We start from the raw sequence: 27,057 nt of genomic DNA on the forward strand, positions 1-27,057 counted from the left end.
ATTTCGTTCTCCAAAAACTGAGATCGACGAGTTGGGTATCGAATTTCCTCCTCTCAAATCCGAGAAACCCGAACTGACCGACTCAGTTGTGTTTTCCGACAAAATTGAGATTTTTTTAGGAAGATCTTGCTAGATTTGGCGAGATTTCGCTAGATCTAGCCAAGATCTTGCCAAAAATGGTCAAGATCTCACTAGATTTGGTGAGATTTCACTGGATTTAGGCCATTTTGCAATTTTTTTCTCATTGGAGTTTGGACGTTTTTCATCTTTTCTCGCCAGATTATTGCTGTTTTCCAGATCCTCAATCCCGACCGATCTACCCGACATTTATTAAAACTCCGACTAGCTCGATCCAATTCTCCTACCAATCGACAGTAGGTTGATGATGGTTACACCCGATTAGTTTAGGTTGGATGCGGGTTGAGCCCAAACCTGATCCGATTCGAACGGTGGAAAGCCCTACATGTCATGAGCCAATCACATTTATTACACTGAGAGAATATTCCATAATTATTCTTTTATTAAAAAAAAGAAAAATATGGAGATTAGGACGGTGCCCTGCCACGTCATCCCGGGCCCACTTCAAGACTAAGCTGACCCCCCACCTCTCCGGATCCGAAAACAAGTCCACTCCAAAAAAAAAAAGATCGCCAAATCCAACTGGCACAGCCCAAATCTTTCACTCCCTTTTTCAACTCTTCATCTTCTTCCTCTCAATCCCCCAAAACCCTAATTCCAATCTCTCTGTTTCTCTCTTCAATGGAAGCTTCCGTGGACCGCAGAAAGCAGCCCCACGCTCCGACCGCCGGAAACGGAAACGCAAATGGCGTCGCATCGGCGGCGGAGGAGGAGGAGGAGGGGGAGTTAGAGGAGGAGGAGGAGGAGGAGAAGCTGAGGCTGAGACTACGAGCGAACGAGAATCACAAGCCGGAGAGCTACGAGGACTTGCAAATGCAATTGGAGTTTAGCCCTCTGCTCTTCAGCTCGCTCGAGCAGTACTTGCCTTTCAACATGCTCCACGTCTCGCGTGAACTCAAGCTCCAGTACATGCGTCATATTCTCCTCCGTTACTCTCCCGAAGGCGAACGCGCTCGTGTAAGTGTGTAACACTTTGTTGTTGTTGTTTGGTTGCTAAGAAAATGAAGGAAACGAAGAGAAAGTGAGAAGTTTTGAAAATTAAATGTTTTGTCCTTTTGTTATCATCACACATGAAAAAAATACGCACTTTATCTAGAAAAAAGAAACGTGAAAGTGTCACACTTTCTTCAATTTTTAATTATTTTCAAAAAATCTGCTTTGCTTTTTGTTTGGTTGCTAAGAAAATGTAGGAAACGAAGAGAAATTGAAGAACTTTAGACGCAAATGTTTTGTTCTTTGTGTTATCACACATGAAAGTAGTATGCACTTATAAAAACGAAAAAAAGACACGTAAAAATGGAAAATGTGTTGGTTTTGATTGTTATATTGTTACTATTTTGGATTAATTTTTTGTTTCGATGTTGGATCGTGTTGTAAAGGTAGTCGAAGAATTTGGAATTAATTCATTTCTTTAGAGCTGTTATTACTTTGCTAGGTTGAGAAATTAAGGATATTTGTTTGGAAATTTTTGTCCAGTGCAAGCAATCTTTCTTCATTTGTTGGGTTATCCTTATTTTCATGTTTAGTGTTGACTCATAGACTCATAGTCATTGTTTTTCTTTTTCTTTATTTTCTGCCCGCAAATTTCTTTGAGAATTTTGTCTTGCATCACTATGGTTATTTAATTTTACATGCCGCCTTCATACATAAAGTTTTTCCAGCTTGTTGTCATTCAACATTTCAAGGTACTTTCCCTTGTCCCTCAATCCTCATATGGATAAAATTTTTGTGTCAGTGGTTAGAAAGTTTAAATAATTAAATTCACCATTTTTGAACAGCTTAAGCTTTTGGAATTAGTGGTAATTTATCATGTTATCAGATCAGATGGTTCTGAGTTTGAGCATGTCTCCAATCTACCTCCCAATTACAACAACAACAACAAAGTCTTAGATCCAAAAATTTCGGGTCGGCTATGGATCCTTACCAGTTTAGTTAGGGTCAGCCGTATCTATTATTTTCCTCCATTCTTATCAATCTACTTTCCATTTAAAAAAAAAAAAAAAAAAAAAATCTAATGTGTTGGCCCCATTTATTAATGGGGAATTGGGGGGCCACATGTGAAAGGGAGTGTTAGCATAATGGTCAAATGATTAAGGGTCTGTTTGGGAATAACTTATTTAACTGAAACTGAAAATTTTTTGTTGAAAAAGTATCCTTGTACCTTGAAAACAAATTTGAAAATGCGGGAAAAAATGAAGTTTTAAAAAGCTGTACATAAAGCTAAAAAAAAACTAAAAGTCAAAAGCTGAGCTTATAAGCTCATGCCAAACACACTCTAAATTCGCCTTTTCCTAGCAATTCAATTTTCTGGGACAAGTATCATTGGCAACATTTTTTTTTCCCTGATTTTTACTATTCTTTGTTCATTGGACAGACTGTTGTTCATAGTTTCCCGTGTTTTATGTAACAGGTTAAAAGGCATAAAGAATACAGGCAGAAGATAATATTAAACTATCAGGTGTGTTTTGTGGTGACTTTTGCTTGGGCTATCTCCTCAAAACTAGTGCAATAATATTTTTTATTTACTTTTTGTGGGATAAATCTATTAAATCATGATTAGACCCTTTGTGGGTGTCATAGAGGAAATGTGAATTGCATTTTGTTGATGCTTATATTTTCAATTGTTTGGAGTTTACTTTTTGCTTATGGCATAAATGCTAATCATCCTCATAACTTACAGCCCCCTGTTTTCTCTCTCTCATTTGTTCTTTTTTTTGCAGCCTCTCCATAGGGAGCTATATACTCATGAGGCAAACTTCTTTGTCCCCTCATTTCTTAAAGCAATCGCTGAAAATACAGAGGAGAGTTTTAGAAGTATAATGTTTGAGCCCTCTCCTGGAATTTATACATTTGAAATGCTTCAGCCACGCTTCTGTGAATTGTTGTTATCTGAGGTATCATCAGCCTTTCTTCATGTCTTCTGCATGAAAGATTTGGATTTTTTTCTTTCATATAGTTTTTTTATTTTATGTTTTCTTATCAGGTTCTGATTGCTTAGGTGGAAAATTTTGAAAGATGGGTCCATGAGAAAAAATTCAGAATCATGCGACCTAACACAATGAACAGATATGGTGCTGTTCTTGATGACTTTGGATTTGAAACCATGCTTGAAAAGTTAATGGAGGGCTTTATATGTCCTATATCCAGAGGTATATGTTTCTATCTGTCATGAGATTCTTCCTGGAAACTTAGACATAGGATAGATGGATCGGCATTATGGTTTAGACTCATCTTTTTGTGGTTTGTATTTGTAGTTTTCTTTCCAGAAGTTGGTGGATCCACTCTGGATTCTCATCATGGTTTTGTTGTTGAATACGGAGTGAATAGAGATGTTGAGCTTGGTAGGTTCTTACCTTAAACTTCTTTATTTTTCTTACCAGTTTTTGTCAATTAAAATATTGTCCAACTTATTGCATGCACATCTTGTGTGATCTGATCTGAAAAAACTGTTACTATTAGTTCCATTCTCAAACGTGTTTAACCCATTTCTACTTCTATCTCTTAGCACTCCAATATGCAAGGTTTTATTGCTGTCCAGCATTTGGCCAATAATACCCGTTGGTTGGTGTTCACTATGTGCATGCTCCCCTTCTCACTTAAACCTCCCTATATCTCATGTTCAATTAACCGTTGTTATCTAGCTAGGGAAGGGGGGGGGGGGCATATACCTGTATTCCATCCTACATTATAATGAAGAGACTAATATATACCGAGTCTAACTCTTGAAGCCATTTTGAGAGTTCTTGATTGATCCCAAATTGATCAAAAGATTAATTTTGCTTCTGGAACATCTAACTCCTCTTTCTTTTATATTTGACTTCATATAACTATCCCTCATTTTCTCCCACAGTTTTACTTTTAAGGTTTAGCACCATTAGATTTGCCTTCTCTCTCAATTTTTTAGTTTGCTGCATTTCTTATGACTGATACAAAGTGTAAATTTATGGTTACTTGTAATAAATTTTTTTCCTTTATTAATTTCTTCTATTTCTTGGTATTTGTGCCTCACTTTCTCAAACTCTGGTTATTTGGTTAGTAGCTTCATAAGATTTTATGAAATTTGGGCTGCTTAATTTTATGTAGGTTTCCATGTGGATGACTCAGAAGTCACATTGAATGTTTGCTTGGGTAAGCAATTTTCTGGTGGAGATTTGTTCTTCCGTGGTGTTAGATGTGATGAACATGTACACTCAGAGTCCCAACCAGAGGTATAGTAACCTTAATATCGTTTCTTTGAGTCCAACGACGTCTGGAAGCAGTGCTTATCATTGATTCACTAACCAACTGGTCATATTTTAATTAATTCTTCAACTTTAACACTTGCATATTCTTTCTAAAATCATATTTAATCATTATAAAATTCAAAAGAAAGTTTTCAATTCTACTGAGTTTCAAAACAGGCACATTAAATTCCAAAAAAGAAAAGAAATGACCCATTAAAGGTCATTGATGCTTCTACTCCTTTTTTATATATTTATTTTTTACCTGCACTTCAGGGCTAATAGTTTACTGTGGTAGGCATTAATGTGACTCACTAGCTGGTCCTTTACTACTCTTTATTCTATTCTAAATTAGGAGATTAATGAAGAGGAAAACAAACTAATAATTGATGAACAGTGAAATTTCCTGTTTCTTTCCATTATTAGTTATGCCCAACGTGGAAACTTTTGTTATATTTCTTAATCTGGATATTTTGTTAGTTATTTTAGGTTATCATTTCTTATTTTTTGTAGTCTTACTTGTTGCTTTCCCCCTAAATGGTAATTCGTAGGAAATCATAGATTACTCCCATGTTCCTGGGCGTGCTGTTCTTCATCGTGGTCGCCATCGGCATGGTGCTAGAGCCACAACATCTGGGCAGAGGGTCAACTTACTTTTGTGGTGTAGAAGGTACCTTTTCCTTTGTGTTTACTTCCTTAAAAATTTGCAAGAAGCCTAGTCCAAGGTGTGATATCAGCATGACTTTGCTCCCCTATATGAAAAGAATACCACTTCAAATACTACTTTCCAATTTGTTCATGGTCTGAATATTAGCATTAGCTGGGGAAATAGAATATGAGAAGATTTTGAATTTAATATTTTGGGGACACTAACATTACAGTTATATTTAAAATATTTGGTAAGAAAGAAAGGACTATGTCAGAAATCTCAGTGAATTAAACTTGGAATTGTTGATTGGGGGTGTTGCTACACTACTGTAATTGTATCATATTTTTCTGCTGCTGCTCTGATATTTCTTTCTTTGTATAGTTATTATGTTTTGGGAGAGGAGGCTGATCCTTATTTATTTTTTATAAGTAATAAAAATATATTATTAAAAGAAGAAAAAGTGTCACCTGAGTATGCAGGGAGTATACATCAGGGACAGTACAAATCAAGAGCATAAAGTACAAAAATCCAAAAGCCCATGAACAGAAAATAAATCCTGGACTGAAATGAAAGAATGACGTCCTAACACTGCAACCCAATCCAGAAGAGCTTGAAAAAGAAAAGTTTGACATCTGAAACTGTTTTCTCCAAGTTCTCAAAATGCCGGTTATTCCAGGAGAGGAGGCTGATCCTTGAACAACTGGATTTCTTTCTTTTCAGTTACTTTTCTGAATGAACTGTCTCTGCATTCTGATATGAATCGTCTCTCTATTTTTTTTTAATACATTCTAACACACCATGAACCTGGAGTCTACTAAACTTTTTTGGCTATTTGGAGCCTCATATCCTCACATAATTGGTTCCTGACACCACTGCTAGTTTTTGCAAAATCAAATCCTTCTCCAAACAACTTATTTGCTTATAATAACATAGTTTTTGCTTGTCAGTGGTTTATGTTTGCTTGTATGATTTACTTTTATGTTTTTATCTTCATTAAACTGGGTACTGATTCTGATTTTTTCATATTTAGCAGTACTTGTATAATGTTTTGATATCTTGTGTATACATGCTTTAACTCTTGTGGAAGCAAAATGAAATGAATTTCTCACTCATTATCTAATGCAAGGTTGTTGTTTCTTCTTATTCTTTTTTTAATTATTATTTAATAATGGAGACTAACATCAATTTGTATAATGATGAATGTTTCTACTTTTTGCAATATGCATTTCTTGGCTGGTCATTGTGTAGTGTAGTAGTAACTGCGAATTGCAATAATATGTTTGTCAAGAAGGAAAGTATGAGAACCTTCTTGTTTGATGCATGGATTTCTACTTTTTCAATATGCATTTCTTTGCTGGTCATTGTTTAGTGTTAACATGCAAGTTGCAATAGTCCGTCGAGAAGGAAAAGTAAGAGAACCTTGACATTGAAATACTATCATTTAAGTGTACCATAACAATTAGATTTGTGAAGCTTTTCTATGTATCCTTACGGGGAATGTCCATGTTATGTTGGGTTTTTAATATGCTCCATTGGCCCGATTTTCCAAGCAGAATCATAAATTAATGCAATGGTTGCAGTTTATCATGTAGTGCTGTTTACTAATTTGGTCAATTTGTATGCACAATCTTTACTGTAGTTCAGTCTTCAGAGAGCTGAAAAAATACCAGAAAGATTTCTCTAAATGGTGTGGAGAGTGTCAACGTGAGAAGAAAGAAAGGCAGCGTCTGGCAGTTGGTGCAACCAAACTGGTATGGTACATCTGATATATATGGAAAAAGGTTATTAGGAGGATCTAATTATATACCATTTATTGATTGATCTCGTTGGTTTTGATTTGTAGGAATTATTCAAGAGGTTACAGAAACCCACTTCATGAGCTATTTCACATGCAAGTCATCTGAAGTTGTAAATTTACAGAATCTCATCCTCATCAACACTTGGTTATACGTATATTTTGCATTATTGCATAGGCTTTTGTTGGTAATATATTAGGGGTAATTTGTGTATTTCTGCGCCTTGGTAATTGGTAGCATGGAAAATCTACTTTCCTTAGTCCGTTGTTGATAACATGAGGTAGCTTAATTGCAATGTCTCATTATCAGCCAACAATGAAATATATCAAATCATAGTCGATGTACTGCAAGTACAGCGTGCTAGTATTTTCTAGTTACTAGTGACAGTAAAATGTACTCTCAGCTTTAATGATAGTAATTCCTTCTGCAAAATATAGTAGTAACTGCAATGGTGTCCCATCTTTGGACAGTTTTTTTTCTTAGATTCCTACAAAAAGAGAAAAAATAAATTGAATAAAGCAACAGAACGATGTGGTAATTCGAGAAAACACTCTGATGGGCTTCTAATGTCCTTTTTGATGATAGAAGGTCCAAAACAAGGTTGAAGACTTGAAGCCAACAAGCAACAGTGTGGGTTTACCTCCAGTCCAAATTTGCGTATGAGACCCCTATTGGTCCAAATAAGTGAACCTTTGCTAATCCCAACTTGGTGTGTGCATCCAACTCGCCAATCTAACTCAATTCTATGTTGCCTTGGATTGGTTTTTGTGAGTTGTTTAGTTGGGCTGGGTTAAAAATTTTATTTTGAGTCCTGGTTGTGTTGGTTTGATAGTCTTTTTCAACTTATACGATCCAAACTCAACTAACCAAATATATTAGTTTATATTTTATTACTCTTATTATAATTTTTTAGATTAATTTATTTTGGTATTATAAAAATTAGTTTTGACAAATATGGAGTTGCATTATAATTTAGGCATATTATATTATTATGTTGTAATAATTTATTAAAAAAATAATTAAATAGCTGATGAAAATAATGTTTTGTAAGACATGTAAGCACAACCAACCGATCGACCCACATGGGTTGGTTTTGACATATATGATGGGTTGGGTTGGAAAATTCTCAATCCAATAATAAGTCATCTGTAAATTTTACTTCACACTGGTAAAACAACAAATAAACAAAAAGTGTAACGGAAAAGATATACTGGTAATGCACCTATGTTACATGTTTATATTTTTGCTAAAATGACTGAAATCAAATCTTAGAAGATCCAGAGATTTGGCTCTTCCAAAGGTCTCTTTCTCTTCAATATTGAGGGCCTACTACAGTACTAACTCATATCCACAAAGTTTAGGGATGTGGTTCGTAGGGTTCTCGTTCGATGTATTATTATATTACTAGACGACTGAAAATTTGTTTAATTTTGAGGAAAAAGAGAATAATTTTTCAACAAAAGCCACTATATCCCTATTATCAACCCACTTCAGCACCCATATCCAATCGTATTTTCTACACTCTACATAACAAATGGCTAAGGATAGGCATCCTATGACATATTAAACTAAAAAACAATAAGATATGCATCAAATTGCTCCCAAGAAATTGTATTATTTCAGCTTAATTCTTTACAAACCCACTACTCTTAAGTTCAGTTTTCAAGTTATTTTTTATTTTGTAAAATTTAAATAAAATTTTTAAAAATATTTTATCTCTCTGTGAGGGAGAACACAACCTTTTGAAATCAAGACAGAAAAGCTAGAAAACTTTAGTAAGGTTCAGTAATTTGAATTCCTTTATAGTATTTTCAGTAATTTGTAAAACCTATGGAGGTGAAAAGTAAAAGTTTCCCATATTATCATATTTTGCAGAGTTCTTATTACAAAATTGGAAGGTGTGGAATGCATGAACCTGTCAATTGTCCTTTTGGAGTCTTCTTGTACCTTCCTATCAAAAAAAGTTTTAGCAGAGCCAAAACCATACAAATATAGACCTATCATCAATCGTAGTCTCTACCTTTCTCTGTTTGTCCACGTGAACATGATCGACCGTATCGATAGCAACGACTCAGACAGAAGAAAATCACCATCGAGCAAATTTGTAGGCATGTACGTAGCAACATAAACCATGTCCTGATGTGACCAAATGCAATACCTAACATCACTAAGAATGGCTTTTGTGCTAGATTTTTTTTCGAAGTTACAGGTAACTGACCAAGAGTTGTAGGCATATCTTATCGTAAATTGATGGTAGTGGTAAATCGATGAAAAGACCAACGTGGAGGGTGTGGTGTGGTAATAGCTAGGAGTACTCGTATCACTTTACATAATACTTCACATGATACTTCACATGATACTTGACAGGAGTTGAGTGGTTCGAACAATGATGCTCTAAAGAATGTGTTGTGGGTGCCCACAACGATAGCCTTATCAAGACTCTAGTCGTACACGTAATATTACCCTTACCGTCATATGACGTGAATCGATGAGTTCACATTAAAGAATTTTTTTTTTTTTTTTTTTAGCAAAAAAAAAAAAAAAAAGAAGATAAATCGATGCAAAGGTGCAATTTTTCCTGGAATGAAATTGCTGGTGTCTATTTTGTTGAAAATTTTAGGGATAGTTATTAGTGTGTTCGTATAAATCTAAGTTAGGCTTTAGTTACTCTCATTTAGTACCAACTTGGTTTTTTTCCTGAAGTTTTGAGGGTTTTCTTTAACTTCAGACAATTAGATTTATTTATTGGATATATATATGATTTTTCCTTCTAATAGTGTGTGATTTTATGCAACTATATAATTTACACGCTATGAGAGAGATGGTGTATATACATTTGGATTCTGGTTATGAGTTATCTATTTAGAATCAATGAGTCAATAGACTATAGATGTTTAATTACGTCTAATATGGTGGCTAGTTATTTAATGGTGACACTTTTGAGGTTCCTTTGAATGTATGAACTATTTGTGATGATGCTCTTAATTTATTCTTCAATGTTTATTGTTCTCTCTTCTGAGGCTACCCAAATACAACGAATGGGCATGCTTTTCCATTAGTTTTATCTATACCTAATTATTAATTAAAGAATCTTCTAGGCTGAATTCACTTATTATATGTACCAAGAGACTTTCTTAATTATACTTTAGACTCTTCAAATCCATTATAGTACCATTTCCTGACATAATTTTTTATTACACGATTGTGTTCCTTCTAATTCAATCTACTCTGAGGTGATCTTTTAAATTAATCCCTTTTTATATATATAATTATATGTCATTGTCATTATTATCATCATCATTCAAATTTTATCTCGACCCTTCTAAGATCTCTAGCAGTTTTTAATATGTATTATGGGGGTACTCATAGAAAGCACTAGCTATATGAAAATCAGTGGTAACAAATCAGAATGAAGAACGCATTGAATTTGTTCAGAGAGATAGACAAAGGAGGCCCATTTGAAAATAATTTCTTTGGACATTCTCATCTTTCTATAATGGGGACGAGTTTGCCATTTTCAGCATTTGTGTAATTTTATAATCTCCTTTGCTTATCTTTCAAAAGACTTACCTATATAGTCCAAGTTTCTAGAGCCTTGTCAAGCAAAAAAGAATTAATAAAAAATGTTCTTAGGGTGTGGTTGTTACACCTAAGTAGGATTTTGTATTTTTTAATGTGCTTAGGAGTGATCTTAAAATGATAATTATATCCGAGAGAGTACAGATCGGCGAAACTAAACGCGTTGTTATCCGTGTCTGCGTTTTCTTGGGTGGGTCCCGTGCACTGTTCACGGGACCCACAAGTACTTCTTTTAGCAAATATAACTTTTAACTTGAGTCCCACGGTACTATTCACACATTTAAAAATTATTTTGCTACAGTGTTTTCAGTTTTCAATGATAATAACTGAAAACTGAAAACTGAAAACACTATAGTAAAATAAATTTTAAATGTGTGAATAGTCCCGTAGGACCAATTTTTAATGAAAATTTTGGTGAAAAAAGAGGTTTATGGGTCCTGTGAACAGTACATAGGACCCACTAGAAAAGACATAAAAGCGCTTCTAAAACCAAAAAAAAAAAAAAAAGCCAAAACGTGAAATGCTGTCTTGAAACTCAGTATCCAAACGGATATGCAGTTTTATAAACTGTTTAAAAAGTTGCAGTGCGATTTTAAAAAATAAAAGTCCTCGTTTGGGCTTCTATTTTAACTTTCTTAACGTGTGGTACGGTCTTATACAATAAATTAAAATTAACATGTAAATTTATAAAAAAAATAACATCTTATATAACTTAATAAATAATAATTGTAATTATAATTATAATTTTATATAAGATAGAATAATAAAAAAGAATACATGTGCTTAGTTTATGAAGGACCATAACTAACCCCAAAGCTTTGGCCGGATATTTTGTTGTTGTTGATCCATGTTTCTAATTTAATGGTAGCTAGTATTAGCTAGCTAGGTGAGAAATGTAGTCCTAAACTGTACGTAAGGATAACATAAAAGTGAGAGAGATTGATCATTTACATGATTGGAACCCTATACCTAGAAGGCTAGAACTTAAAGAGCTTTGAACTTTTACGTTAACCTAGTGTTGCGACGTGTAATCAAGACTGAATACGAAGACTTTCCTAACTATTAATTAAAGCTCACAGTAAGTGGTATTAGAAATGATAGTAAGAAGGCTCAAAAAGATAATAAAAATAAAACACTCAAAAAGATTTGACATTAGTTGTTGTGGTAGATTGATAATGGTAAATAAAAATATAATATTAATGATGGACTTATATAAGAGCTAATTAATATAATTATAAGTTTGCCAATTCGACTGTTGTAAAAAATGTTTTCACTTTTTATGGAATAATTTTAATACTACACACTTTACTATACCATTTTTTATAGTTATTTTATGTGACAGACTGTGGTTGTATGTCATATTTTTACATGAACTCACTACTTTTTTTTTTTTACTATTCATAATTTGTTACATTAGAGTTATAATGAAGTTGTGACACAATAAGATATGATTTTAGATTTTTTTCTTCAAATTTTTTATTTTATTTTATTTAGCATTGCTTCATGTTGAAAGGTGGTAAGTACGATTCTTGAATTAGGGAACGTGAACGTGATGGCAAGTACGATTCTTGACGAAGTGTGGTGCTCGTGGTAGGGTCATGCACAAAGAATAGAATTCTTGAATTTACATGTGAAACGAGTGGTGTTAAGTTTCACATTGCAAGGACAATGTGAAAGCGGAATATTTTTGTAGAAGCTTGTACCAAAAACTTGAAGGGTATTTTCTTGTTGAAGTATATTGCTACCTAAGAACTCTTTCAAAATGTTTCTCCCTAACAGTTATCAAGTAAGAAATTAGGTGGTTTGGAACTTAATTTTATGTGAATTTTGGAATTAGTATTTCTTCTTTGGCTTAAATGCAACTTACAACTAATAAGTTTAAGGTTATCTCTATGTCAATTACTCAATTTTTTAAAACTTACAATTTACACAATTGACTATTACAAAGATGTTGATGTGTCCATTCATTTATGATCATCCACATTTTTGTTCTTAGCCCACCTAAAAATAATGTCAATTTCTTTTTTCCATCCAACAAATCGTTATTAGGTAAATTAAGTAATTAACAACAATAGTTTTAGGAGTTTTGAATTCAAGACCTCATAAATTTCATTTGATCTTAGAAATCATTAGGAAAATCCCTTGGACTTGACTGTAAATAACATTTTAAACTTCTTCTTTTCTTCCACCAAATATGTGTGTAAAGAGAATTAACAATTGATTAGCATCATCAAATTTTTAGTAGTTAAATTACAAAATTAAGCATGGATAGGTGTAGTTTATTATATATCAAAGGTTCAAAAGTGATGAATCACACTTGGGGATGATCATAACTAATAAACGTTTGAGCTCTCCAAGTCCTTGAACTCCACCAATTACGTATAATTCATGAAGTCAATAGTTCACACCAATTAAGGGGGTGAGTGGGAAGGCCTATTGTCAACCACAAGTTTGGCACTACAAAAAAACACATTACTGTGTTAATTTCTCCCAATTGAATTATGACCAAGTATTCCAATTATGACAAAGGTGATAAGGATGATAGGGTACCCGATGAAGCAACATTCCAAATAGAGTTCAAAAAATCATTACGTTAAGCTGTCATATTCCATACAAAGCTGTCAAAACCATGCATAGCAAAGGTGGCAAGTGAGGAGGACCCCCACCTCAATGGAAAAAATTGGCAAGCGAATGAAGTTGAAGGAAAGAGCTTGTGAGTTGTGTCCAGTGCATCAAAATGCACTGAATACGTTAAAATGCGAACATATGTCCAATTTTAAATAAGTATCTGTATTTTAACATGTTCAGTGCATTAATGCACTGGACACAAGCTGTGTTCGAAATTGAAAACTTATAATTGCTTAATAAGAACAAGTTGTGAATAGTTTCATATAAAAGATTTTTTTTTTAAAGCCAAAAGTATATTTGGTCGGTGGATCCGGGATCTTCTTGGACGGTTGAGATAGCATCTGCATGATGCTAAAGCTTGTCAATTTCAACTCTAAGCCTATGATTAATTTTGTATTTATTTAATTTTTATTTTGTGGTCCTAAGTAATTATTAGTATTAACCCTGTAATTGTGAATATTAATGAGCTGAGATCGCGGAAAATCTCTTTATCTCAGAGTTGGTCCCTGTCTTTATTAATTGTCTAATCCTCCACCGCCCAACCAGGTTTAATTATCTCACTTGTTTATTTAATCACCTGCATGTTGGAAATCTTGGTGACAATTTCTTTTTGCCACCCCTCCCTTTCTAAATGGGACACTATTCCTTGGATTAGGTGTACTTTCCTTGTATTACCATCTCACTAAGATTAATATTACAATCATTTAAGCAAAGGTTGAAAAAATAAAAAAATCAGTGAACTATTTTTTTTTTTCGAAATTTAAGGGATAATTGTTAAAAGAAAAAGATTGGCTTTGAAGCTATTATGTGGTAATTGAAGAGACTATTTGCATGTAGGTTTAGTCACATAAATTTTTTAATGAGTTATGTGATTTGTTTTAATAATACATATAAATAGTCTTATAATTTGTTACGTATTAAGTGGGAAAAGATAGCTTGATACAGGTTTGGAGTCAAACTTTTAACTTATACTTTTTGGTATTTTCAACAAAGACATTATGGTATCAACTTTCAAATTCCTCCTCCTTAACTATTTAATATTTAAAAAAATTTAGAAATAATTATTATTTGTCCACTTGCAATATGAGACAATTACACGTTACTTATCCATGGTATGAAGGATACATGTGGTTCAATCCTTTAACTGCCATTACACATCACCCTTAAAAAAAAGGGTAAAAATATATTTTCTCTCTCTCCCTTTTATATATATATATATATATATATATTTATATATTTTCTCCTTTCCATTGTTTTCACAAGCTGGTTGCACCCATTACCAATCTTTATAAGTGGACATTAAAGATTCAAATTTAACATGTCTATCAAAATAATATTTTCTGATTCCCATAATTTTTTTTTTCTCTTAGGTTAAAAAACTTATATATATATATATATATTTATATATATTTTTAGTGATTTTAGCAGATATGACTAGAATGACTAAGAATTTTGAGATGAATGTTGTGAAGATGAGGATGAGAACATATCTGGCAAAGCAATACTAGTAGTACAAGCTATGTTTATTAGAAAGTGCATGCATTTAGAAAACAGTCAAAACACCCCCCACTGCCCACAATCAAACCAAGCCCTTTCACAAAATTTCAAACACAAAGCAATCATGCATCTAATCAACATTGGAGTGCTCAAATCAATGTCTAATCTACATATTAAATTTTATTTTTCTTCTCACTATCATATGGTACGCAAAATTGTAAATTATACATGTTGAAGTATTTTTTATTCACTACCACCCCCAAGGCCGCAACTTAATAAAAAAAGAACAGTTGCTTAAACTTGAAAGGATATTCGTATAAAACCAAGTGGTTTACTAAACAAATAGGTGGGAATAAAAACATTGAGAAGTTCATTATTAAGAAGCAAGATATCTACTTTAGTGCAAGTGGATCCCTCAAGCCCCTGTTTGTGGTTTCACCCGATATTAGAGCTGCTTAATTCAGTGAATTTATGAGACTACTGGGTAGCTGGTACTCTTCTGATTGAGATAGGTGCTTGTATGAGTTGAAAATTATAATTTTAGGTTGGGGGAGATATATCAAATAAGATAAGATTGGACAAGAGTGTAGTAAGCAAAATACTGATATAATTTCGTACAAGTTAAGAATTTGACCAAAAAGAAACCTTCCAAAGATTCACCAATGAAAAATCTTGTGTCTCATAAACTCTTTAAAGTAGAAGAATAATTATATGAGAAGAGCAGAAGATATAAACTACGGAAACAAATAAATTACGCATTCTCCCTATAATTTAAGATGTTAAGAAAATATGTATTTAATCGTTTAACCATTATTCTAGTAAAAACAATTAATGTATTTTGCATTTATTCTAATATGCACAACATATTAGGCCGTGGGAGGTTGGGAGCATCACATTCCTTATCACTTAAGTTTATGCATACTTTTCTGTTCATGAGAGAGAGAGAGAGAGAGAGAGAGAGAGAGTTAAAAAAAAAAGTACAATAATGAACAAAAAAGCCTATGAATGATGGATCAACTTTTTATAATATGAAATTGGCCTTTGCATCGATCTTACAATGCTGAAACTAGAATTTGAGGTCTCTATCCTTCCACGCTTCTCTTATTAATTAGCACATGTTTCTCATAACATTCCTCATAAAAGAGATTCGCGTCTGCCTTCATTGAACATTGCATGTGATATGTGGGGTTTGTGTAAAATAAAAGAGAATCCTTGCAGGAGAATTCTTCTCAAAATCAATGATAATAATCACAACTCTGATCAGTTAACATCAGTGATAATAACGTGACAATTTTCTGATGCCATGCTAAGATTCTTTACAATTCTCTCTCTCTCTCTCTCTCTCTCAAAAAGTTCACTTGAATTCAGGTATCTTTCAGTGTGAATTTGCAAGCTTAATTAATATAATTGTGCAGGTTTTAAGTAACAAAAAAAAGTAATGCATTTCAATTTGCTAAGATTCAATTATTTTCTTTTCATTTCTTCTATATTTATGTGTTTTGTGTAAAAGCGAGAGAGAGGTTTCTCGTAATTTGTTTAGATGTCTTTTTGTTAATTTTTTGCTTGTGTTATGCAAAACTTGCATACACTGGTGCATCAAAAGAGCAAATATTATCTACTAAGTTTGATGTGGAATTTGCACGAGGTTTCAATAATATGGGCCTAAGAATAAAGAAAATTAAACCATTACATCTTTATTGTAGACTTGAAGGAAAATAACTAATCATCTTCGAGTAAATTAGTAACTCTTGACGTTTTCAAAGAAAACGTTTAGGATTCGACCTCTTTTCCCAACTTAATCAATGTTAAAAAAAAAAAAAAAATGAAAGAAAATTTTTTTTTTTCCAGTGAATATATTTCACTAAACAGAAAGGACAACTTAAAATTTAGACAAAGCAAACTTTTCTCATATTAAGCATTCCCTTTTTTGTTTTTTACTTTGAGACCAATTTTGTATGAAACTTGAAAAAGGCATCCACGCCAAGTGATGAATGGATTGGGTTAACAATCTAAATTGAAAGACGCAAGCTTTATCCTTATCTAATCTCAAGTGGTTTAGATAAACAAAAAGAATCTTCTCTCCACTTGATCTTTTCGGACAAGTTTACACTAGTTTAGCTTCATTGACCCAAATTCATTTGATCGGCACTATTTTAAATCAATTTTCAATGTGTCTTCTGAGGAACCGCCAATCCATTTTAATTGTAAGACAACAAAATTTCTTTAATTTAATTTTAAGAACTAGAGGCAATATCATCATTTGTAGTGTGTGTTTGGATGAGTTTATTTTCATTAACTTATTCTATAGAGCTATTTATTATAAAGGATAATGCTATTTTTTTATTATAAAAAAAGCTATACATTCTCTTTTAGGAGAAAATAAGCTCAACCAAACAAGCATTTGTATCTTTACAAAAGAAAATGTCATAAGACTCATAACTGATAATATGAAATGGATTTAAAAAAAAAAAATCTAACCCACCCATAAAATAATCAAGGAAATTTCTAAATTTCCTCAAATTAAGGGTATGTTTGGATGGAGTAAAATGAGTAGGAGAAAAAAAGAGGATAAAGGAAGAGATAGACATAAATGAATCAAAAATAAATAAATATTTTTTTCTATTCTAATGCATTTAAGAGTTTATTAAAAAAAAAAAAAAGGAAGTTAAAAAGAAATGACTATATACTTTTTCTATCATGCTCAATATATTTTGTATTTTAGATAAATGAGTTAAAAAAACTATAAATTCCTCTTCAATTAATTAGTAGAATGGACCGTTCTTCCGTTTCACTATTTAATTATTGAATAAGTTATACAGTATCATTTTTTATTAGATGGAAGGGAGGAAAAGGAAAGGATGTGAAAAATTGCTTCCCTTGTAGTGTTTGGTTGTCTAGAGGAAAATAGAGGGATAAGAAACTAAATTGTGGTTCTTGCATGATGTTGGTGTGTCATACATGTCATACTCATTTAGCACATGTTAATATCCTTAATTGTAGTTAATCGAAGAAAATTAACTGTCATTTATGTTAGTCTAATCAAGAAATTATTCTAAATCAACTTTGGTTCTTATTTATAGTCTATTTAAGGTTTACTGTAAAATCAAGTTAAAATAATAAAAATGTAACCACTAAGGTCTTCCGTTGTGGATGAAGGCCATTAGACCAAACAATGTAAACCTTTACTTCCACTCTCTCTATATATTTTATTTTAACACATAATAAAGAAAAAGTTATATTCTTTATCTTCTATTTCCCTTCATTTTGCCTTCTCTTTCCAATCCTATTTTTCTTTCCAACTATCTAAAGGAAGAGACTTATATTTCCTTTCCATCCACCTTCTTCTCTTTTTTCTCTCATTTTTGTCTTAGCAAACATAACCTAAGTTGAATGGCTAGAACCTCACACATAAAGTCTAATTTGATTTGATGTGTGTTAGTTGAGTATTAATAGTCTGTTTGGATATCGCTTATTGTTGAAAACTGAAAATATTGTAACAAAATAATTTTTAAATGTGTGAATAGTACTGTGAGACCCAGTTTTAAAGAAAAATTTGTTGAAATCCATACTTGTGGGTCCTGTGAACAATGCACGGGACTCACAGAAAAAACGTAAATGTGCGTCTGCTTTCCTTTTCGGTGCAACCCAAACCCATCCTAAATTTCATTTGTATTAGAATCTACTCTATTCATTTTTAAATGAATAACACTATTATTAACAATTAAATATTCACAATAAAATAATCATTATTTACTTTAGTACATTGTTGAAGAGTGCTCTAACAGCACATGCTAACAATATTAATGTTTGTACTTTTTAATAAAAAAATACACTTGTTAATGATTCATTCGTTTGCACATAAATGTTAAAGGTGGTCCCTTAAAAAATAATAAATAAATTTTGTTGCGCACTATTTTCTTAACATCTTTATACAAATTAATTAAAAAATTTTCATGGCAGTTGAGCCGACATATTGAGTAGTAAAAACAAAACTAATGTTGATAGAATAAAAATCATCTATCGCATTTTAAGTGTGCGTTTGGATTGGAGGTTTTGCCCAATTCGCGTGTTCAACATTTTTTTAGTAGGTCTCATAGGTACTCTTCACGTACCACCAAATTCAGCAAAATACAAATTTCTAGGTAAATTTGAGTCACAATACTATTCATATCTTTAAAAATTATTTTACTATAGTGTTTTCAGTAATAAGTTTCTAGTTTTCAGCAAATAACCGGTATCTAAACATATCCTAAGTATTTTATTTTATATTCCACCAATCGTAGAATGCTACATGTTTTTTTTTTCATAAGAAGTAATCAAAAAGATATTTGTTATCATTGCTTAAACAATAATTTTAAATATTTAAACATATTTTTATATACTTTTTTATCCACATATATTTTTAAAAATACAAACCTTACTAAAACAATATTATCAAACGGCCTGTTTACGTTGAAATGAAGAGGAAAGTGGTGGCAAGTTACAAACTTATCACAACCAACAAACAAAGTCTGCCTTGGTGCCTACCCCATCTCTCTTTCCATATCCTCTCACTTTAACTCCTCTCTCTTTAATTTAACCACTCTCTCTCTCTCTCTCTCTCTCATTCGTCTTTTATATATCCCAACACAACACAACACTTCATCTCCCCTTCATATCCTCACCCCCCACACTCTCTCTTTCTCTCAAATTCTTCAAAACAAATAGAACCAAAGCTGAAACAAAAAGCGTACGAATATAGTAATAAAAAAGAGGAGATATGGGGTTACAGAGCCAGCTAAACGACGTGTCATCGGACTCGATCCCACTACTGTTTGTGGCTCTCATCGCCAACTCTATCAGCTGCCTCCGCTCCTTCCTATTGGGCCTCCTCCAATCCATGGGCCTTACCCGATTCAACCACCACCACCACAACGTCGACGAAGCCTTCTTGGGCTCAGTCGGGTCGGGTCTCGCCGGCCTTATTGTCCTAGCCGATCAACTCAACCTCAACCGTGCCCTTTCCTACCAGTACTGCTCCGTACAACAACAAGAAGAACATGAAGAAGGTGAAGATGAAGATGAAGATGATGCAGCTGGGTCGGGGTCGGAAATGGGTCGGGTGGCCCGACCCGAGTGCGTGGTGTGCCTTAGCAGTTTCAGAGATGGGGACCAAGTTCGAAAGCTGGATTGTTGTCACGTGTTCCATAAGGATTGCTTCGATGGCTGGCTCGACCACCTTAACTTTAATTGTCCTCTGTGTCGGTCCCCGCTTGTTTCTGATCAGCGCGTCCCACTCGCTTCCCGGCGCGTCGGTGGGGACCTCCTCGCTTGGTTCTCTTGGCGGTGAAGTGAACGCCCTCATCAATATTATTGTTGAGGCGGTGCTTTAGTTTTTTTTTTTTTTTTTTTTTTTTTTTTTTGGAGGTTAAAAATTTTACATTTTTAACTTTTTATTATTTTGGGCGGTTGGTGACAGTTTTGACCGGTGGGCATTTTTATTTTATTTTTTTGGGTTCTTGTTTTTTTTTGTTTTTTGGAAGAGCTCTTGGTGGGGTTCTTTTTCACTGCTGTAAATTTTCCACGTTTTTAGTGATTTTAATAATGAAAGTGATGGTGGTGGTGGTTGTTGTTCTCTTCTTGGCTGTGTATTCATACTTTTTCTACAATTGGAATATATGGTTCCTGTTTTCTTTAGTGATAAGAAATAAGGCAATTCTTTAATGGTATTTTGATGTTTGGTACACTACGGATGTGTTTGGATATTGTTTATTTTGTTGAAACTAAAAATTTATCGTTGAAAGTACTGTAGATAAATGTAAAAGTTAGTTGAAATAATACAGTGAAACTTAGAATAATACCAAAAAATGATGAAAACAGTAACATAGGACCCACCAAATTTTCAACAAAATGCAAAAATCTGTTTTTCAAAACGCAATCCAAACTCCGCTACATATGGAATCAAATTAGATTTTGAATCTCTTTAGGGACATGACCCAAAAACCGAAAAATAAAGAGTTTAGGTGGAAAGAAAAAAAGATCATTTAATCATTTTTTTTTTGTATTTTTTTTTTTCAAATTGATGTTGAAAAATTCAAGCAAATTGGTGAATCACATCATATGACAACTTGATTATTGAATTGACTATCCCAATAGTTGGTTTTTGTTTCTCAAAGTGTTTGTGTGGAATGTGGATTAGGATGATAATGATGATAAAATTCATGTTTAATGATTTAACTAATTGATGCTAAAAGCTCAAGTTGGGTTGAAGTAGATGGTTTTGAAAGAAAACAAAGTGTTAGGTCTAGTCTATCGACTAATTACTCCAATTATAAGACACCATTGGAAATAATGTGATTCGACTAAGTACTCTACTTATAAGACACCACTTAAAATAATGTGATTTGTTAGTTTTATAATTCATACAGTATATATACAGGCGGTATGTAAACTACTTTGATTTAATAAAGGACAAAGTTTGGCTACGACTTCACTCATCAATATATTTTTATTAGATGTGAATTTTTGTCATTAGAATACATTTTCTTCTTATATCATTTATGCCTTATGCTTGTTATCAATCAAATGTTTAAATTTTAAGTGTTTGTAGTCTAAAATTATATATAAAAAATAAGTTTATGGATCGAACAGTAAATAACATCTGATTGACATGAAATTTGACATGTATATTAAAAACATATAAAGAACAAACAATTTAACGGTTAGATTTTCAAAATAAATAGCAATGTTAATTTTTTTTTTAATTGGAATTGTAGCCATTGGTTGTAGCCAAGCCATCTTTTAATAAATACGATTAATTTTATGTTTGATGAACCAATTAATTGATGTTATTGTGTTAAAATCAACCTAAAAAGGTCTAAGATATTGTTAAATACTTAAGTATGGGAGACCAAGTCAATAAGTAGGATTAACTAGCTTCATCACTAGGCCAACATATGTACATATGTGGTGTGTCCACCACGACTAAGACTAGATTGATGCTAAACTCGTGTTTTTGATGAATTATTAAGGCATTGATGCCAACATGCTGAAAATAGAGTGTTAGGTCTAATATATTGTATAATGCATCAATTACTAGGTGCCACCTTGACAAATATTATTCATCAATTTCGTGATTTGTGCAACCTGTGTATATTTTAGGTAAACAACTTTGATTAGATTTATGATTAATAAACTAAAAATTGATGTTAACAAGCTAAAATTATGTCCCAAAAAAAAAAAAGTGTTAGGTCAAAATTAATGTTAAATGCTCCAATCATAAAATGCCACCTTATAATATGAAATTCCCAAATATCATGATCGTACAAACATGTATATAAGATTGGACTTTCTATATGCATCACACCTCATTTCTTGCTTTAAAACACATCTTAAGGTAGTTTTATTTTTTATTTTTATAATGAAATTATGCAATTATCTCTTCCACTCTACATTCCTAATATTTGATTTTAGACTAAGACATGATCATTGCCTATCTCATACTTTGGAGTTCAGTCATGGTAAGTTCAATAAGCAGAACAAAGGATAATAGTGAAAAGTGAAAACCCAACATGAAAGTAGATCTAAGAAATGAAACTTCAAAGAAGAAAGAAGATATAAGCCACCATCAAAATATATTGTACAGATCTTGATAGGTAGTCCTAGACCACCAAAATTGGTACCCATACTATTTGGGGAAAATGACAAAGGTGAAAAGGCATGGTGTACAATAGACAATAGTACAAGTAATTTACAAGTTATTTTAATATTTGAAATTGGTGGGTGAAGGAAGCATATACTAGTAGTACCAAGGCTGGATTTGGACATGACTCGATTACTCTCTTATCAAGTCAATTATCACCATTTGAAGACATCTATAGAGTAATTGCTAAGATTGTGATAATTCATAAATACATGGGCCCAATCACTGGACCTTAAGAAAAAGAAGACTCTAGATCATTTTCCTCTGTCAGTCAGTCTTGGTACAAATTCAATAGAGGTTGCCACAGTATGGCAGAACGAAGAGAACATTTACATTAAGTAACAGGACAAGTAATGATGTTGTGAAAATGACTGTTTTAATTGCGTCCACTATGGGCTGAAACTTCCGGGAAAAGAAATGACCTTTTTCTTTTTGGTTTTGATGTGTTCTTGATTTAAAAAAAGAAAAAGACAAAGGAACACGATATAAAGCAATGATGATTTATTTTTACCATTAGGTCAAAGATCAAAACACAAATGAGTTTTGCGATTATTTATGGATGAGATTTGATTTCAAATCTCTTATTTTTATTTAAGGGCGGCAAAGTTTATCAATTAAATGAACGATTATCTTGTATCATAAATATTAATCCGCGAATGAAATTTTTTTGCCAAATGTAACTATTCAGTCAAATTAAGATACCTGTTTGATTACGGAAAACTTTTAGTTCAAGTGGTATTTCTACCTAATTAAGATTTGATTTGATGAAAATAAAGCAGTATCTTAATTAATAATGCAAAAAAATCTAATGAGTAATCAAAACTAAAATGATTGAATCCATAGAAGGAGCCAAACATGTGATCTGCTTGCTTTAGGGAAAGGGATTCCATTAGGTCGGAGGCCATGACCATGAGATTTTCTTTCTACGCTTTTAGGTAAAAAGCTAGAAAGTCAACAATAATATTGATGTTAACCTTTTTTATTTATTTATTTATTTTATTCTTCTCTTTTTCTCATAAAATGTTAGGAAGTGATTTTTTTTTTTGGGGATAATGTAGATGATTCTAATAAAGAAATCCTTCTCACTTTGTTTTTCTTCACAAAATATAGATTAAAGTTATTTACTAATAATGAATTTGTATTTTTTTTTTTGGTAAAAAATGAATTTGTATCTTATCTTTAGGAAAATGTGCTCTCTCATTTTCTGATTATGATTTGTGGGACATGAATCACATGATGATTGATGTCGGACTTTATCTCCTCATAGGCCAAACGTTAATTAGTTGGGCCTCTAATATCTAATACTTCTTTTAGGCTTAAGCCCGAAACACAGTCCATGAATTTGGTATTCAAAGCTATAATCCAATAATGTAGTCTCGGGCCTTGACTCGATTAAGCCCAAGTATCCGACAAGCCGTGCTGTGTTAAATAAATAAATAAAAACTATTGGCCGAAAGGAATCCTACAATTCCAATTTCCAAAATTTGGTTCCATAGATTGAGCTATTTATAAATAAATAAATAAAAAAACTTAAGAGGTGAAACAGATTTTACCCAAATATAATTTTATAAAAAAAAAAAAATTGTATTTAAACTAACAATGAAAATAAGCTGACATTTGAAAACAAAGACTTGATTCCTCAAGCTAATGTTCAAGTTCAAGATTAGTCCTTTGCTTTAACAAGAAAATAATATCTATTAGATATATACATCTTCCCTCTTATCTCTCTTATGACTTGAACTGCACTAAATAGTTATTTTTTCTCAATTTATAGTTAAGTAGACTTTAAAGGCAATGATTAATAGCCAAAATCGTTGTAGGTTTGTAGCTCAACAGGATAACAACTTTTAGTATGTCCATGACATCTAAGGTTCGAATCCTCTCTCTCTCTCGGGAGGTGGTAGTTACAACAAAAAAAACTAAAAAGTAATTGAACTTTGCTGAAATTAAGGTTTGAATCCTCTCTCTCTCTCTAGGGAGGGGGTAGTCACAACAAAATCCTCTCTCTCTTTCAGGAGGTGGTAGTCACAACAAATAAAACTAAAAGGTAATTGAACTTTGCTAAAGTTAAGATTTGAATCCTCTCTCTCTCTTTGAGATAGTTAACAAATAAAACTAAAAAGTAATTGAACTTTGCTAAAATTAGGAAGTGTTTTACAGTAAAGTCCAGCCAGCTCCTAGCTCTCCAATAAGATTACTGACTTCTCCCAGAATGAAGTCTCTCCGTTGTTGGACCCTGTCAATGATATTCTTAGCCTAGTCAGTAGTCAATAGAGAGATTGAGTCTGTTATTGATTTATGGGCCTGGGCTGCCTCTCAGTCAGGCTGTTCCTTTTCTCAAGCTGGGCCCTACGCCAATGGAGCAAACCCAGTAGGTTGGTCACTGGACCCTAAGGTCCTTGTTTCGTGGCTTCCCTTTTGATTGGTTCCCAGTGTGGTGAAAAGGGCTCCAGAATTTTATTTTATTTATTTTCTTGACAAGCTATAGAATTTTAATATCTGATTGTATCTTTGGGCTATGTAACAAAAGGTTTATGATAATATAATTCAATCCACTGAGTGTGACATGAAAATGTCTACCTTTAAGGCACTGAAACAATTTAGAGCCCAATTACTAATATCCACATTAATTAGAGTGTAATAGTGAGCCACAACCCACAAATCTTTCTTCTGTTTCTCTTCTGCCCAAGGAAAAGAGGACCTCAAATCTCTTGAATTATGTAAAATCTATTAGTTTAAAAAGCTAGCTTAGGATCAAGTGTGAATTTCCTGCTTTCATGTAATTCTGTTTAAATTGTTGTGTATTCATGTGTGAATTAAAGTCTCACGTGAAAAAAAGAGAGTAAAGAAATTAAAATATAACTATATATAACATAACTAGACTCAAGCTCATAATCTTTTTTTTTTTTTTTTTTTGAGAAACAAACCTACACACATAAGAGAGAGGGAAATGGGTTCTAACACAAAGGCACACCACAACTTCACTAAAAAAATATGATAACTTTTAAGGGAAAGAATGGTAAGTTATACTACACATAAGCATAACACACTTTCTTAAGTATTGCGGGAGAATTACCCTTTTTTTTCTTTTGAAAACAAACACACAGAGAGGCTCATAATCTTAATTCTTAAGTTTTTAGGTTAAATAGTTATTCATAACTGTTTTATATATATGAAAAGGCATACCATGTTTGTTACAACCTTCTAACAACTACCTTCTTCAATCAGTTTTTTATCATAAGGTGATGATTAAGTATCGTTATAAAATTTAGGAAGGTCATGAGTAATGTCTGGTGCTCTTGCTGCTGCTAGTGCCCTTCATGTTCTAGAAAAGTAACCTTTTTTTCTGCTTTTTGGAAAAAGGAAAAATGTTCACTTTTAGTTCCGATAGAAATAATGGATCGTCATTTTGTAAAATTGTAGTTCTCATGCCACCCCAAAAAAAAAAAAAAAAAAAAAAAAAAAAAACCACCCTCTCCACCCAATTAAATCCCTCACTAATGTGTTCTGAAACCGTTGCTGTAGCAAGTTTAATATATATATATATATATATATATATATTAATACCATATGCTTTCTTTTTTTGTTTTCCTTATTTGTCAATCTTATAAATAAAATTACCAATTCAACAACTAGAGGCACAAGCACAACACAGGAAAGTACCTTACACTTACAGCACAAAAATAATAATGAAAAATACAAAACTGACTCTTGAAAGTATATATAGAAGCCGACAGCAGTGGCAGTCCTTTAACTTCAATAGTTGGATCCATAATACTCAGGGGTCATCAGTCAAAGAATGTATTTTTATTACAAACGTACTAAGTCAGTCATGTTAATAATCCAATAAGTTAATGTTATATCATGCTATTTTATACTTTTTTTGATTCTTAAAAATATGAACTTATAATCTTTTATTGGAGTTGGTCCTACTAACCCCCACATGTTATTTACTTATTAATTTATTATATGAACTGACTCAATATTCTTGTAACAAGAGATACTTTTTTAATCGCCTTCAAACGATTAATCATATAAAACGTGTTAAAAATTATATTCCTTTATTGGAATTCAAGTTATCCTTTCTTCTTCTTTCTTTTTCTCCTTTTCTGTTCAACCAATTGAAGATTGAAATCAAAAGGGGAACAAGTCCAAAAGTGGAGAAGAGAAAAGAATTAAAGCATCGGATTTTGCTTGCTGCAAAACTTTACCAAATTAGAGTGCACACTTTGCCTCGAGCAAGAGAAAGAGAATAGATCATAGAGACAAGGAAGAAAAAAGAAAGGAAAATAAAGTCATTCATTCTATCATATCTTCATTTCATTTCATGATAAAAAGGAAAATACATGAAAGGTGTAAGCGATGCATGCCCAGCAGCATTACAAACTATTACATTCCTCAAATACTTAAATCCCAAACCCACAATCTAGTCCCAAACCTTAGCAAACAAACAAGCTACTTCGTATGCATCTCTTACATCCCATGTTGTTCCAACCCAAAGAAAAAAAAAAAAAAAAGAGTAATGGCAAAGACGTAAAAAGCACAATAAACCAAGGTTAAACAAGGCAAAAAAAGAGTAAAAAAACACAATTAGACCTAAAGTTAAAAGGTAAATTCGGACCGCTACCCTCAATTCCCCGCGATGCAACAATAACGCTCTCCCAATTCTGCCCTTTTTCAGTCACTCAGGCTAGAAACTCAGGAGAGTGCAATTGCAAAGCTTTTGTTTTTGTTGTTCTTTTGCCATCAGCTTTCACTCATATTTACAAAAGAACCATTTTTTCACCTTGTTGCCACCACCACCATCACTTCCTTCGTCGTCACCACCGCCCCAATTCATGAAGCACTGCCATTGGATATTACTCATCT

The 27,057-nt window shown here is 32.7% G+C and overlaps 2 protein-coding genes across 2 annotated transcripts; both read left to right on the forward strand.

The window, feature by feature from the left end:
- Window positions 1-621: 621 nt before the first annotated feature.
- On the forward strand, window positions 622-7,217 carry LOC115974756 (uncharacterized PKHD-type hydroxylase At1g22950-like). The gene is made up of 9 exons (XM_031095268.1): window positions 622-1,095; window positions 2,549-2,596; window positions 2,859-3,032; window positions 3,137-3,287; window positions 3,393-3,479; window positions 4,222-4,346; window positions 4,910-5,028; window positions 6,647-6,758; window positions 6,851-7,217. Exons 1-9 carry the CDS (start codon window positions 760-762, stop codon window positions 6,884-6,886), a joined length of 1,188 nt encoding a protein of 395 aa, XP_030951128.1. The 5' UTR covers window positions 622-759; the 3' UTR covers window positions 6,887-7,217.
- Window positions 7,218-19,064: 11,847 nt separating this feature from the next.
- Window positions 19,065-20,125, forward strand: LOC115950095 (E3 ubiquitin-protein ligase RHA2A). Its single transcript, XM_031067552.1, has one exon. The coding sequence runs from the start codon at window positions 19,267-19,269 to the stop codon at window positions 19,834-19,836; it is 570 nt and encodes a 189-aa protein (XP_030923412.1). The 5' UTR covers window positions 19,065-19,266; the 3' UTR covers window positions 19,837-20,125.
- The last annotated feature ends 6,932 nt before the right edge of the window (window positions 20,126-27,057 follow it).

Source organism: Quercus lobata, chromosome 1 (genome assembly GCF_001633185.2).
Source record: "Quercus lobata isolate SW786 chromosome 1, ValleyOak3.0 Primary Assembly, whole genome shotgun sequence".
In the NCBI taxonomy this organism is placed as follows: Eukaryota; Viridiplantae; Streptophyta; class Magnoliopsida; order Fagales; family Fagaceae; genus Quercus; species Quercus lobata.